Source organism: Copadichromis virginalis, linkage group LG19, assembly GCF_057382275.1.
Source record: "Copadichromis virginalis isolate Kocher_CV1m ecotype Utaka linkage group LG19, C_Virginalis_male_GT1.1, whole genome shotgun sequence".
NCBI classification, from domain to species: Eukaryota; Metazoa; Chordata; class Actinopteri; order Cichliformes; family Cichlidae; genus Copadichromis; species Copadichromis virginalis.
Genome location: NC_140636.1, coordinates 9,167,862 through 9,184,582, shown reverse-complemented (window position 1 = coordinate 9,184,582; position 16,721 = coordinate 9,167,862). Strand labels below are relative to the sequence as shown.

The 16,721-nt window shown below is 39.9% G+C and overlaps 1 protein-coding gene across 2 annotated transcripts in view; it reads right to left on the bottom strand.

Moving 5' to 3' along the window:
• The window catches only part of ppp2r5eb (protein phosphatase 2, regulatory subunit B', epsilon isoform b), a 53,811-nt gene extending 37,090 nt beyond the window's left edge, over positions 1 to 16,721 (bottom strand). Inside the window, exons 1-2 of one of the 2 annotated variants that reach the window (XM_085441969.1) lie at positions 16,080 to 16,721; positions 6,327 to 6,487 (exon numbers count right to left, since the gene is read on the bottom strand). In XM_085441969.1, coding sequence (XP_085298095.1) covers positions 6,327 to 6,487; positions 16,080 to 16,108 — 190 coding nt within the window. In that variant the 5' untranslated portion in view covers positions 16,109 to 16,721. The remainder of the gene's footprint in view (positions 1 to 6,326; positions 6,488 to 16,079) is intronic. The other variant, XM_085441970.1, reaches the window with a different exon arrangement.

The window sequence follows — 16,721 nt, the reverse complement described above, 5'->3', positions numbered from 1 at the left end:
GCAACGTAATGAAAAGTCTCTGCAGACAAGTTCATGCAATCATTTAAAAAAAAAAAAAACAAGCAGGCATGCAGACGTTAAGACCCTTAAGCCTACCTTCTGATTATGAAATGTTACGCATGTTATTTTACGCAGACACACGTGGATGCTCAGGGACTTGCAAATGGTCTTTAGTCTTTACAAGCTAACAGCAAACATGAGGCTCACATACTTGCCCAAACCATTTTTCACAAAATGTGGTGCAAGAGTGACATCTGAATGAAACAGGAGTCACTGACTGATGGGTCTAAATAGCAAGCTTAATTGTTGAAATTTCCTTTAAAGCCAATACTTGTGCTAACTGGCTAATGCTTGTCAAGCGTATGAAGGAGGCGATCAGGGCTGGGAACAGAATGGCAACATTAAAATGTGTTCCCGGCACAGAACAGCTTGATCACATCGCAGGGTTGAGCCCATTGATACATTCAATTAATACTGTCGTTGTGCTGACATTCATAATAAATTAAAATCTGCAAAGCCCTAGTTTCACATCATGCCTGCACATATAACCGACACTTGCAGCACAGACGTGTCAGGGCGCGCACACGGGTTCACACCCGGACTTCTGTGTGTGCTTTAAAGTTAATGTGTGAGCTTGGAGCCAGTATATGGATCCATCATAATCATCATCAAAGAGCGAAAACAGGAGGACATGGATACTTCTGACTGTGGATTGACTTTCAAAATCAGTGTGATTTGACTGTATCTGTGCTGACCTTTTTCCACTGGGTGTTATCGAGGGACAATGAAGAGGGCAATAGAGACAGATAAGGCACAAAAAATATAAATATATAAACTGGACGGATTTGTAAAAGTAAAGGCCACACAGCGAGCGCATTGCTGAACTGCCCAAAAAAGAAAAGAAAGAAAGAAAGAAATTTGTCCAGTGAAATTACAAAGTCTGTGTAATCGGCTGCATTAAGAATCAGTATAAAAACAATCTTTTTACACAGACACGTGTTTAATGCAGAGGTTTCTGTCTACTATTGCAGGGTCTTTACCTTACAATATAAAGCACCTTGAGGCAACTGTTGTTGTGATTTGTATTATATAAATAAAACATAAATAAAACTGAATTGAATTGGTGCAAACCTCAGGAGGTCCATGTTACTGAAACATTTTTTTTTTCTTTTTAATTTTCCCATGAGTCTGTGCTCAAAGAGATTCTGAAGAGAATCCAGTATAGAGGCAGGAGAAAATGAATAACAGCAAAAATTCAAATCCATAATAGGTAAAGAGACTGTCCGGGGCTAAAAGTGGAGCTCCAGTGGAGCTGCTGAGGCAGTGGTCAGGAGCAGCAGACTGTGATTGTACTGAGGAGGTGGGAAATGTGTGGATGTGTGTGAATGCAAAGTGAACGTGTGAAACTGAACCATGGAAGTGTTGAAAAAGACGGACGGTGTGCCGGCTCAGTCACTGAACCACAAATAAATACAGTAAGACTGTAAAATAAACCACTGTTAGCTGTTTACATACACTTCATTGGTCACTATTAAGCTATGTCTGCACTAGCCCACATATATTTGAAAACGGCGTATACGTCTGAAAACGCTCCGCGTCCACACTATCGTTTTCATAGAGTTGTTCATCCACACTGAAACGGGTGAAAACGCTTACGTTCCAGTACTGCGCATGCGTGAAACGCAATACAATTCGACCTGCCTCATTTCTGTCTGCTGTTTATTTACTTTCCAGCTCTTTGAAACGTTGCTGCAAAATGTCGAGGAAAAGCACAGAGTTTTTTTTAAATGGACCAACAATGAGGTGGAGTTGTTGGTGCGAGTAACACAAAAGTACAAGGTTGCAAAAGCGAGCGTGAATTAAAGAACTTGAAGAAAAACTATCTGGAGCATGTACACACTGATATTAAATCTTTAATAGAGCTGTCAAAATTGAGAGCAAACAAAACAACTGCTGTGTAATGCCCTCCACTATCTTAGTTTAATTGGTCACATGACTGCATCACATGACTAAAATATGTCATCGTTTTCGAAAAGGCTCCGGGTTCGCTGTCCACACTGCGCCGCGAAAATAGAGTTTTCAAATGAATCTGCTTTGGAGAGCGTTTTCAAAACGCTCCGTTTTTCCTGACTGAAAACACCGTCTCAGTGTGGACGGAAGGCCAAAATGATGCGTTTTCAAACCAAAACATATTAGTGTGGACATGGCCTTAGGTACACCTCTTAACACAGATATCTAATCAGCCAATCACACGGCAGCAACTCAATCCTTTCAGGTATGTTAGACATGGTAAAGATGGCCTTGTTTAAGCTTAAACTGAGCATCAGAATAAGGAGTGGAAAAAAAACAAGGTTATTTAAGAGTTAAGAGATTTGTATCGTGGATTTGGTGCCGACAAGTAAGCAACTGTGTGATGTTATCGTGTCAGTATAGCCAAAAACCTGAGAAGTGTTTTAAACAGACGGTGAAAACGCGTCATAATTATTACTGTGGCAACTACGCTGTCAGTATCAGAGCTAAACATGCACGTCAGTGTTAAAACATTTTGATAAATCTAAAGTAAGTACTGGATGTGACTCTCTTTGAGGAGATACAAAATATTAAAAGACTGATCAAGTCAATAAGGACATCATTGGTAAGGACAGGTTTAATTGTAAAAGCATTTGATATTTAATTGTCAATGTAAATCCCAAAGAATTTATGACTGTTTAAAGAACAAATTGCATCTGGGTTGTCACTTTTAAAAAAGAAACTGACTCACAGGTTACTGGGTATGGTTTAAATCACTAATCGTATCAACCACGTACTCGAGGACCTGAGGTCACACTGAGTGGTGCTGCTGTTTAATTATCAACCTACTCTATCAGATGATTCCAGCATTTTTTGCAGTGGTGGTTTACTGGGAGGACAACAGGACAGAATTTCCTGAAAGCAACCTTTTGAAGAAGAAAGCAGAGCCTTTTGCAAAAACAGTACAGGAAATATGATCCGCTGTACACTTGCTGCTTTTTAACGGCTTCACTGCACAAAAACACTTGAGAAGGGGGATTCCTCTCTGACACCATAACTGTGGTTCCACACACTATGGTTCTAATTGTATTTATCACTGAAGCTGTTTCTACACATCAACAGTCTCCTCTAACCACCACGTCCCTAGTTCAAAGTCTGTGTGACTTTCGATGTATTCCAGAGAGGGTAACTCCCACCGTGAATTCATGGCGACTGAGTGGACGTCATGTGTCCCACCTTCAGCATGTTTTATTTAATAATAATAATAATAATAAGAAGAAGAATAAACTTTATTTATAAAGCACACTAAAAAACCAAGGGTATACCAAGGTGAAGTTTAGTCTGCGACCTCACCTGAAGCACTCTTACCTGCTCTGTTTCTTGTTTTTTATTTCCTAATATTATCATTGTCCAGGTGGATTTGCTGTTCTGCTTTTCCAAAAAAGGAAATGAAGCATGGCTTTCTATTAAATTTAGTTCTGCATTTCTTTGAAACATTTAGAACTACCCTGATGTTTTTGCTTCTCTCTTTAGCAGACAGACTATACCTCTTTACTAAAAATATCTGCAGCTCATGGAAACCACAGTAATCAACACAGGTTTGGAGATCAAGCGTGTTGCTGTGTGCTGACAGAGTCTACATATACAGCACAGACAGCACAGGTGTCACTGAATATAAGCTTCTATGAGATAAGAGAACAGAACCATTTGACAGTTAGCACAGAGATTATGATTAACTCAGTGCACCAAGTGTAGTAACTTGTTAGTTTAATGTGTAATAGACGATGACCTTAACATAGTTTTAAGACAAGAGAGCCTACTGTTATCTTCAGCTGCCTTCATCAGTCACTTCTGCCTCTTCCTGCATCCTGAGATGGAGCTATGAAGTGACTTTCCCTCAGTCTCAGAGAGGAGGAGGATCTGTCTGGTTTCTGTCTGACAGCATTCCTGCTGTCACTACCAAACCACACCACCACACTGTTGTATTTACTCAGGTGAAACGTCAGTGTAACACATTGTGTATTACTACACCCAGCTACATAGCACAGATGCCTTATTCACTTAGCATGTCACAATGCAGGTTAAAGTTATATGAGATGTGACGTTTGAACACATTCCATTACTTATTAATACACTGAGACTCTTTATCGAACAATTTAGAGAAAATGCCCTTATAATGCGGCATGATCAAAAACATACATATGGGTGTAGATCCGTTTAAATCGATCTTTGCCAGTTCCTCCTAACCTGAGCCTCTGGACTTTCTCAGCGGTTCTATGATAACTGAAAATGTATCCATGTTTCCAACTTTAAACTTGAAAAAACCTCTTGCTTAAACAAAATGTGAGGAGCCAATCTCTGTTCAAGGCAGTTCAAATGTTAAGTCCATTTCATCATGACAGCCAAATAGCTACATATAACAAGAACAAGCTTAGGGTATATTATTATTAAACCATTTGAGGAATCAGAAGATTCCTCATATTTTAACCTATGATCTTCTTATTCCTCACATACATCTTGCATTTAATGAGAACATCTTTAGACTGATTTTTTTAGCCAGTATTAGACATTTGCTGATATAATGGTATCGCAAACTTATAATGAATGAAAACTCAAAGTAAAGAAGAGACGGGGGAAACACCCTTCAACTCTGTTATGACTGTTGATGTCACACAGTGTGCCAAACAGAGGCCACTTCCCTCTTGGTAAGACACATGCTTTAAAACCCACAAACTCAACAACCAGCTGACCTGAGCAGAATCGGGCAGAGCAACTGAGTAATCCATGACTACTTGTGACAATAAAATAAGATTATTTTTAAGGTGGACTGTCTTAATACCACAGTAAATTTTAGAATGGGTCTTGTATAACTTGTACAGGTCGTCCTCTAGCACCAACCTGCGCTCTGCAATCATCGAAATGATCTGCCTGTCTAGACATGTCACTAATAAAACACTCGCATACAGAGAATAGTTGGCATAGAAAAGCAGCTGCATTCAAACAGAACTAAACCAACCAGACTATACAGAGCAATGCTACTAAATTTGCCATCAATGGGCAGAGACAAAACACAAATTGAAGGTGAGTGTCATGATTTAAAAAAAAAAAAAACCTTTCTGTTTTAATGAGCCATCTACGCTTAAAGCCCCTGGAAGGTCCCCCTTTTACAAGCCTGTGTTGTGCACTTAAGGTAGGAACGGTGTCCACACAAATTATTCACAAGTGAAAACATCATGCAGTTGCTTATTTTCTGTCAGATACACTACTGGTCAAAGGTTTTAGAACACCCCAATTTTTCCAGAGGGGGGGGGGGGTGCCACACCCAAAGCCCTGAAAACCCTGAAGAGAAGTTTAACACTACCACGAATGAATCTCCACTTCACATTTAAGACATTTTACTTACCTAAATATCAAACTTCATGGGTTTACACATAACTATCATCTGCTCTGCTCAGCTTGATTTTAACTAATCAGAACAAATCTGTATTCTGAGTAATTACTGCTGTAGCCGCTTAAGCATAATGGGGGAAATTTGCCATTTGCTGGCTTAGTTTTCACTTGGGGTGGGCAGATTGATACAAATGATCAATGCTATGAATACCATCATTGTTATTGGTATTAGTTGAATACCTGTGTGATGTGTTCGATAGCCTACTTTCATTTAATTTCTCTGCTGTATGTTCAGAACATTAGTATCATTTCATCAAAGAGTAGACGTGCACATTTTATCCCCTATTTCTTTGCAAAAAAATACTGCAAACTGTGTGCGTTTATGGAGGCTATTTGCTAATGTGGCACTGTCATCAAATTATTTAACACATAAAAATGTGAAAAAGAGGAAGTCCCTGAAAGAGCCTCTGACTAGTGTAACAGATATAGAGGCAAAGCATATCCAGTTAGCTTATATAGTGGTGAAAATAATATTCCAGTCATGACTTATCAACTGTTGGATCTTCAGCATTAGTTTATGTTGATTTCGAGTACTCATCACAGCTGTTATTTCAGCTGATTGATTAATGCTAGACTAGCCTATATCCAGACATTTATGTTACATTAATTTAGTCATTAATTTTGAAAAAATATACTTGTGAAATATGAAAATGTCTGAATATAATAACACTTTTGTGTACATTACACGCAATGAAACTGAGTCAGTGAACCAGGGTTCAAATTCAGTACAATTAGATTAACAGAAGCAAAGCTAGAGGGGCCTTTTAGATGTTACTTGTATTTGATTTGGTCATCATCCCTTGTGCCTCTCACCCCACAAACCACAGATTTCTCTCACATACACGCAAACATGTGTTTCTACTTACCCTTGAGCAGGGGCAAGGGCGTGAGCTCTATAGGTTTGCCCTGAGAGCGGAACTGGGACGAACTCTGCGACCGCTTCTGCTTGGCCTTCCTGACAGACTTCCGTGAAAATCCGTCCACTTTGTCCACAGAGGGAGCTGTGGTGGCTGCCGAGGACATAGCCCTGTTGAGAGAGACACAGGAGGGGGGGGGGAGATGAAGTCACATTAGACGTGTTCAGAAAGCTCCAAATTTAGAAAGCCAAAGTGATTAACCACAACACTTTTTCATGGGACAGTTACATTTCATAACACTTTATTTGTGATCATTTTTAATGTCAGTCATCATGCTGCTGGTGCCATCACCGCTCACTCCTCCTCTCACTTCTCAGCCAATTGCACGAGCTTGTGTTGATAGCCATGTGCTTCAGTGTGTTGACATCGCTCGAAATTATTTTCAAATTTACTGGTTTGTTAATGAAATGTAGTGATTTGTCCAGAAATCATTTCTCTCAAGCTCTGAATTATTCCAAGAATTTCAGCATGGAAAGCAAAAAAAGAAAATCTTTAAAATCATATAAGAGATCAAATAACCCCATCTTAAAACAATTATTTTTAAAAGTAACAAACACACACACATATATAAAAACAACCTATATTAGTGTAATGCCAGTATTGGCTTTAAATTAAGCATTCTCATTCCAGTTTGAATTTAAGGCACAGGAAGCACATTTACAAGTTTTTGTGTGCGAGCATGTTCGTGCACTAAGGTCATGCAGGTCAAGAGTTCTTTTTTTTTTTGATAGTAAGCGCATGCAAATAGAAAAAAAAAGAAAAAAAACAACATCCCCTGTTACAGTTTTAGCTCTCTACGAGTTCATTTTCCTGCAGCCAAAGCAGACAGCCTCATTTTCCCAGCATAGGAGACACTTTAGACTTCAGTTCAAGCATGGTTACAGTACACAAACAAGCGGCACTCCTACCTGCCAGAAGACCATCAAAGTATCTCAAACACACACACAACTTTTTAAAAAAAAAACAAACAAAAAAACACACAAAACCCACACACACACATACACAGCGGCACCGACAACAATGGAGCTGGTTCTGCAGCTGCGAGCTATTGACACAGTCGGAGGAAGCTGAGGAAATGTCAACTGCTGTGTGTGCTGGCTGCTGATTGCATGTTAAAATAACAATTAAAAAAAGAATCTAACAAACTAACTTCTCAAGCAACAAAAACAAGCCGCAGCAGAAGTCACACTTGAGACTACTTTTCTGCACCACACCCAGGAGCACATGTTTGGAAGAGCACACTCAGGATTTGTTTTTGGCTGTCAGAGGTACAGATCCATAGGGTGGCCACAAATGTGGGTGTGGTGATGTTTTTTTTTTTTTTTTTTTTTTTTAAACCTCTTATGGGGCTAAACTTTTTCTCAAAGTTTCACATCTGCAAACTAACCCTGTTTTTGTGGTCCTCTGGTTACATTAGCATCTATGATGCACACTGCTCAAAGATATGCTGTCATCCTTTGATATAAGCACGATACCCTAACTCTGCAAACAAGTAAATATTCATACGTACACCAAGCTAACATGCTAAGATTTTCATTAGTGTCAGTTAGGCTGGTGTACTAGCCAATTCAGTTGTTCAGGTAGTTCGCTAACAACCTATAAAAATACAAACAAAACCAATGAAACATCCATTTAAAAAAAACAAATGCGCGCATGGACAGCCTGGAATGTCCGAATCTTAACCTAAATTAAAGGAAACACAGTGATTAGAAGCCTGAGTTGTCACAGTGTCCCCATAAAGTGTGAATCCTGACAACATGTGAACCATCACAACAAGTTTCAAATAACCTTAGAAGGAGCATGAAGTCATGAACTCATCTTTTGGGCCCTGACCAATTACATGTATTATAGCATGACTTAAAAAGGACCACTCAAGACATCCAGGAAAAACATTTTTTTGGAAGAAAAACGATTCAACGTTGTTGCGCCAGTGTAATAAGTAGTGGTGCAACGGATCACGGTTGATCCGTAATCCGAACCAATCCCACTCCACGGTTCGGAACGCACGTGATCCGAAGATTCGAAAAAGAAGAAAAAAAAAGTATGTGTATGGTGTGCGTGGTGGGTCTGTCAAGCGATAGTTATGGCCAGCGCTAGCCGTCCAAGTGGAGGAGCAGAGGAAATTGCGGTATTTAAGCAGCCCTTTACTGCCCAGTCCGACCGGGCTAAAGTCATTACAAAAGCTACTGGGGTGTTTAGCTGCAGACAGGAGGCCGTATTCCGTTGTTTAAACTATGATGAACGTGCTTGAGACACGCTATGATATCCCGTTGCGCGTCCACTTTAGTGGCAAGATCGTTTCAAGCATGTACGAGCAGGAACAGTTTAAAGTTATGGCTGAACCGTCCCAGGCATCTTCTACAAATGGACAGACCTCCAGGGCAACGGAAAGCTACGTGACCATGACAGCTCATTATATCACAGCGGAGTGCGATATAATGAGCGGTATGTATTATTGTAGGGTCTACCTTACAATATAAAGCACCTTGAGGCGACTGTTTTTGTGATTTGGCGCTTTATAAATAAAACTGAATTGAATTGAGTGGTAGATACAAAGCCCTATACTGCCCTATACTGTACCATAGTTGTTTTTTTTAATAATTGCGTGGAATGAGTCTTGAGTTGAATGTTTTTAACAGGCAAAAAATACTTCAATAAGTGAATAAGTAAATGTTAATTTTTTCTCTTGATCCAATTGATCCAATCTGTGACTTAAAACCGTGATCCAATCCGAACCGTGAGATTTTTGATCCGTTGCACCACTAGTAATAAGTAATCACAGGATAGAGGTTGTTGCTGTTAAAGCTTGTTCTTTGAGAACTCAGGAATTCAGCCCGTAGACAAAGATAGAAATTAATTTAATCAAAGATGTGAAAAGTACAACTATTTAGTCAGATATGAGTGTGTTTGCCTTTAACTGACCATATTTCATTAGTACTCCCACTTCCTTCTTGCAACAGTACTGTACATGGGAAAAATACAAAGCTCAATATCAACCACAAGCCACAACAAAACTGGCCTCTGCTAGTTAGCATGAGGCTAATATTTTTAGTTTATTCAGGACATTAGGAAGCTAAATGGACTCTGATTTCAGGAGAGGACAAAGAGCCTGATCACTAACTGACCTGGATGGCATGGGGTGGCTGAGAGGACATAAATTAGAGTGCTAACAAAAATCCTTATATAATAAGACATGAATGAGATGCTGCAGGCTGCGGTCTGTGCTGGCAGCAAATGTTCTGTCAAAGTCAAAAGGCTGTCATACAACATGCCCACCAAGCCTTGTATACAACAGAGCGAGGAGAGTTACTACAGGCTTGGACTTCAGTACAAACACGTACATACGCACATCATTCATATGGATAGTCGAAGCCGTTCAAAAGCTCCCTGAGGATGCACCGCTTACTGTCCGTCATAGTAAAGAATCTATAGTAGTTATAATGACTGTAGACAAGCAACATGTACATCTGTGGTTCTCTGTGATGAAACTGTCAGCACTGATGCAATATAACTACAAGAGGAAGAAGATAAAAATCAAGAGTGCCAACTGTGAATATAAGAAGATATGGTAAAACAGCCTCAAAACCACAGTCCTCTCATCTTTCTGCTAAGCATTAGATTGAAGATGTCAGTGTTTAGGACAGTTTGTACACATTTACAGCATACTGTCATTACAGACTGACTATATGTTTGTTTACATTACAATGAGCCAGTCAGCAGGAGAAAAGGCAGAGTCCTCCCAAGGACATGGGCTTCCAAATTCAAAAATCAGTCAATCTAGGATGACAATTAAAAGTTCTGGAGATTTTCAAATGGCAAAGCCTCAAGTTTAACCATGAAAAAAGTTTTAACGAGCTATAAAAGAACTTGCTATTGAGCAATCAGTTTTTCCCCTTTTCAAGTTGTAATGCAAAACTACTTTGTTCTTTTTTAAAAATATATATATAGTTTTGCAATTGAAAATCGCAACAGACTGTAAGGTCTTACTTTAAAAATATGGCAAATAGATCCAAAGACAGCTGTCAGTGATAATCATCACAATCTTCCAGGTAAACTTTCAAATATCCATTATCATTGTTTATCATTTGAATGCAGATGGAGACCCTGCTTCAAGCCAGACGTTTTGCACAACTACAACAAATTAGCACTAGCACATAGGTTTAATATAGACAGAACTACCCTGAGCTAACTCAGTGCAGCGCGCAACATTCTAAAAGGAAAACAAAAGCCTCAACAGCTCACTTACAGAGACAAACAAGCTTTTTCTATGACGAACTACAGCACATAATAGATCCCAAGGGACGGCTAAACATCTGTCCACTGTGCTGCATGCATCAGACATGAAGCCAGACTTTGATGGTCTAGTCAAAGGTAGTCGTGTCATATTCATTATTTCTGAGTGAGTGTATAAGTAGACTTGTCAACCAGGGAAAAAAATAAAAATAAAAAAATAAAACACAATCTACCAGATAAGATACAAGAAACCATTGGAGTAGATATTCATTTACAACAGTACTGATGCAACACTTGCTCTAGTTGACACACAACTTCACACAGCACCACTGAGGCTAATCAGGCACAAAGCTCCTCCCCTCACCATGAGGTACGCATATGAACAATATCGCTAACAAACCTCCACAATCATTCTCATAAAGACTGACAAAGAAGCACAACAGGATCAACTATGTAGTTGTTTGAGTCCATAATCAAGTACAGTTTAATCAAAGCTCATCAACTTTAAGCAACAGAAATATGATGCACCAGAAGTCACCAGAAACACAAGTAATAAACAAGGCTGTACATGAATATATTTTCTGCAGACCATTGCTCAAATCTTTATTTTAAAAACTATATATATATATATACACACACACACACACACACACACATATATATATATATATATATATATATATATATACACACATATATATATGTTTGGCGTGCAGTCATGTAAGTCATGACTGTACGCCAAACAGGATACACAGATTCACAAATGACAACACCAATTATATGACAAGAGAGTCATCTGTCAGTACTATTCACGGTCTTCACTTTCATTGTCACTCAGCAGTTAATGATCCAGCTGTGTGAATGCCTTCTGTTTGGCATCAGCACTGTCACTGTCTTGGAAAATACCTCCAGCTAAACACTGATCTCTCCTGTGGTTGGTTAGCATCAGTCAGCCTGGCAGCTAACAAACTTAAAATTCTGCTTTAAAAAAAAAAATACTATGGTCGAGGACAACACACGATAGACTTGGTTTGTTTGTTTTTTCTCTGTTGAAAGATTTCCTGCCATAGTTTTGCCTTTCAAAACTATTCAAATGTGAGCCTAAAAAGTATGTCGGCTTTATCACAAGGCTGACATACCCTACAGTATAAACATGACAAAAAACCTTGCAAATTGACACCTTGCAACTTGTTCTCTGTGCTGTTGCTGTGGGTACAGAGCCTTACAGATACCGGACAAAGCAAGGCTGAGGCGTCTAAAAATCACCTGCACTCAGCGATAATCCCCGGCTAATGTCTGAAAGTGGACTAGCTCTGACGTACGTACTCTTTGACACCTCTTGGATAATCAAGTTTTACTCTTATAAATGGTTAAATCAGCACTTCCAGCTGTCTTTTATAATGGCAAATGGTAAATGGCCTGTATTTGTACAGCGCTTTACTAGTAATATATAATATTACATTTTAATATTCTTGCTCTGTTTTGGGGGTTTTTTGGCATGGGCAAGGGTGGTCCATATCAGCTCCAAGATTCCACCATAATATTATGGAGAGACTTTCCAGCTCTTTGTGTTCATGATTTCAGGCAATACAAGTTTTAATCTCTGCTATGATGACAAAGAGCATCATTCAGCTCCAAAAAATAAAATAAAATAAAAAAGAAACAAGGCAAAGACTTAATTTCAATTTCTACCTGCTACATCACAAATGGTAAAAGTAAACAGTACAAATTGGTGCTTTTCCACTGCAGCACCACTGAAAGTGACAAAATTGCGATTAGTCACATTCGGAACAATCTAAAAACTGTACAGCCACACTACTTTTCTTACCTGTGGATAGGACCACTGGAATCCCTGTGTACAACCATCAGTGCCTCACGTTCAATCGTTCTCTCTCACTAAGCAGCTAATGGCGACAACACTACACAACACACGAGGGAGAGCAAGACTATGCCGCCTGGTCAGGCGTATGGCACCCAAGCACCAAAGCCATTCTCCTCCCATGCCTCTTACATAAGAGAACAGATGACATCCAAACAGGCTTGGTGAGGGTGGGATTAAAGAACAAGGAGGAAGGAGAGAGGAGGGGTGCATAGCAAGCAACAGGGAGACCAACCGAAAGGGAGGGAGGGAGGGAGGGAAGGAGGAAGAGGAGGGAGGGAGCTGCTGTACGACAGGAAGTCAACAAACAGGCAATGGCAAGGCCGAAAGAAAGGAGCTGGAGTAAGGGAACAAAAATGCACACACAAATATGTACAGGAATGCAGTGCTGTGGATGAGAGGAATACCAGCTTGAAACATACTATGCAGTCCTATAAAAAATTAAGTATACACTTACTGCTTTCTAAGGAATTAAGAATAGCTACATGCTGCTGATCAAATGCAGTTGGTTGTTGATCATTAGCAAGTGTGAGCACCTCAATAAAAGCAGAAGTTTGAGCAGTTTGCTGGTCTTGAGGATTTGGGTGTGTCCTAGCTATGGGGTGGATGTGTCTTGAGTTTTTTGCAAAAATCACAAGAGCTACATTTTAGACTCTACAGGCCGCAATTAGCATGTTAAATGTTAAAGTTCATGAAGGTACAATTTTTAAAAAAAAAGATACTCAACAAATATGGCTTGTTTCAAAGTGTTGCCCGGAGAAAACCTCTCCTCTCTAAGAAAAACGAGACAGCATGGCTCAGGTTTGTAGAGTTGCATCAAAACAAACCACAAAACTTCTTAAACAACGTCCTTTGGACAGATGAGATCAGAGTGGAGATGTTTAGCCATAAAGCACAGCACGATGGTTAGAGAAAACCAAACACAGCATATCAGCTGTGTGCCTTATTCTAACTGTCAAGCACGGTGGTAGAGGGGTGATGATTTGAGCTTGTCTTGCAGCCACAGGATCTGAACTGGTCCACCATGAACTAGTATTCTGTAGTCAAACATGACTGTGTGACAGCTAAAGCTTACCCAAACTGGGTCATGCAACAGGGTAATGGTGCAAAGCACACCATGAAAATCTACAACACTATAGCTGAATAAGAACAGAATCAAGGTATTGCAGACCATACCCTGATCACAGAGAGGTATGCATTAACAAATGTTCACAAACCTCAATGAACTGAAGCAACGTTCTAAAGAAGAGTGGACAAAAATTCCTACAAAGGGATGTGAGAGACTTATAAAGGCATACAGAAAACTATTCATTCAACATACTGCTGCTAAATGATTGCACAAGCTATTGATTGTGCTGTGTACTTAGTTTTTCACAGGGTTGCAGTGTCCAAAATTTTCATAATACGACAAGAGTCATATTTTGGTACAGCCCAACTGCTTTTCTTTTTATTTCATGGAAATAAAAATAATAATAAAAACATTTCCTTGATATAGGCCTGCAAAATCATTATCTACATTGTTAGAAGTACATTCGGCTTATTAAACATCACAGAAGTAGTAGAAAATAAAAAATAAATAAAGTCATAAATAAATAAAGCCTTATGCAACAACAACAGCTGTCTTGGTTTGGCTGGCCAACACTCAATAACATGACTCTGATAATAACTTGCTTCAGAAAAAAGATCCTCAAAGACACTTTTTGGTTGTTAATTAAATTATTTTTTCAGCTCATCCATACCAAAAGAAATCTATAAATGCACAGACTGTTTTATTTAACGTACTTTTATTGTTATTTATTCTACTTTTTTTTGCTAAGGAAAACATAAGTGTTCATTATAATAAGTAAAAAAAACATTTTTTTAAGTGTTTTTCAATATTTACTGCCAGCAGTAAATGTCATCTTATCAGTCAACAAAACTGAAAATATATGGTGCAGTTCGACATATAAGCAGTCAATATCAAACTGTGTGTTTAACTTTGTGTAAGTTAAACACACGATATGCCCTTAAATCCAATAATTCATCCTGCTTTGCAGCTTTTATTGCCTCCCAAAAACCAGAGTCATGCAAGTATCATGCAAGTCACAGCAACATAAAGAAGACAGGTTACTTTACATATCCATCCAATAAAAATTGCTAACAAATTGAACTAACAATACCAGTATGAATCCCTGGCTTACTGTACTGAATCCTCATACTTCCGAAAGTCTCCTGTTGCTACTATCAGCTGAATGCTGCAACCTGACAGCCCGTCTAATTGGTGTGATTCATTCATGGGTGAATTGCGCTGTTCACACATCTAAGTACAAATGAACTCAGCAACTTTCAAACACACACACACACACACACACACACACAAAACCACACAGAGCTGATAAGGAGGAGGCAGTTAATGTACCAGCCTTGTCATAAACACAGAAGACTTTGGATGTTAAGTTATCTGAGTTAAGGTTGGACCTGTTAACAACATGGTTAAACTCTAGAACCTTAAAGGTGAGCCAGATGTGTCACGGAACAGGAGTAAACCCTCCTAAAACACAGACAGTGCAATATGAGTATATGAAAGGCCACACCTGGCCTCCCATAAATGGCTGGGGATGTAGAGACTAGGCAAAATAAAAGCAAAAGTAGGAGTAGTACGATAATACTTTAAAGTTAGCCCGATGCATTCCACTCATCACCACCACCTCTCATCTACAATGTCACTACATTGTTATTAGAGGTGATGATCTCTCTCTCCCTCCTAACGGTTCTATACACATTACTCAACATGTAGAAACAATGGTGGTCTGTGCAAGAAAATATAAGATGACAAGTTTAGAGGTACGAGCCTGTCAGAAACAGCCTCTTAGTGCACAGCCAGTCAAAGTTCATGTAGGATTATCGCCACACCGTTTGACAGTTGGCTTCACTTGACAGGAAAGCTAAACTTGTCTCATGCTGGGTTCATGGGGCTTTTTCAACTCACGAGGATTAAACAGCAGCATTTACTTTGAGCGAACCAGCCCGTGGGCCGCTGCATACAGCAAATAACTCAATAAACCCTAGTTCCTGTACAGTGCAATTTGATGTCACATATTTACTGCTGTTATCAGCTAGAGCAGCAAAGTAGACCATCAACTCTAAGGTTAAAAATGAAGCCGTTCGGGAGAGCTGGCGTTAGCTTGGGCAAATCGGGCCTGGCAGCGACAGCAGCAGCAGGAGGAGGAGGAGGCAGCGCAGCATTCAAAACTTGACAGCGCGATAGCCTCACTAGCGTTAACTAGCTAGCAGTGTTAGCATCTCGAATAACCGTTACAAAGCCGCATTGAACGCTAGATAGTCGTCTCCAAAGAACACATAAAGCTCTAAGATAGTATAGCCATGAAGATAAAGCGGCTTTCATTTCAAAGCTTTGAAGCTTTACTTTAGAAATTATATTTTTGGTAGCTAGCTAACGTTAGTGCAACGGTTATCGCGGGTTAGCTCAAGTTGAACATGTAGCCTTAGCTTAAGACCCGCCACCAGTCAAAGGAAACACAAGAAGCTGATTAAAAGAATGAAACCTGCGATTATATCAAAGCCAATGTGTGCTAATAAGATAGAGTTACCTGGGCGGGCTCGGGCGATCACCCATCATCCCAGATGTAAATACGGGGCAGTGCTAATGCTGCTACCGTTAGCTAGCGCTCACAGACTGACAGAGTGACCAGGCTGGGAGACACACACCGTCCCGAGTCCCGACCCGAGCCCGACAAGCTGCAGCCGACCAAGTGGCTGGTAGCCCTCCAATCGTAGTACTTTACCTTGATCCTCTGCGGTTCGCAACGGAGACGGCGGCGAGGAGTTATCCTATGTTTGGAAAGCTATCGGGCTATTAGTTAGGCTACCTCCAGTTCGGTAAGAACAGCCTTTCCCCAGCAGCGGCGGAGCAGCAGGAAAATCTTTGGCCTGAAACAGCCAAACCCACGAGTAGCCTTCCTTCCAACTGAATAATCCTCAAACTCCCATTAATTACAAAATACACCTACGATACACACAAACGATTACGTTAACGCATTTACATTCCTGTTATTGATTCACTCGCTCGTCTTCCCCAAAAACCCTGGATTTTGGTGTTTTCTTTGCTCGTCTATGATCCGGGGCTGTTTCCTTTCACCCTATTGTCAACACTGCTGGGTTGAGACCATGGCACACATAACAGAGACACAGCGTAGCGTGCTGGACGAGCATCTGAACCACGTACAAAGCTG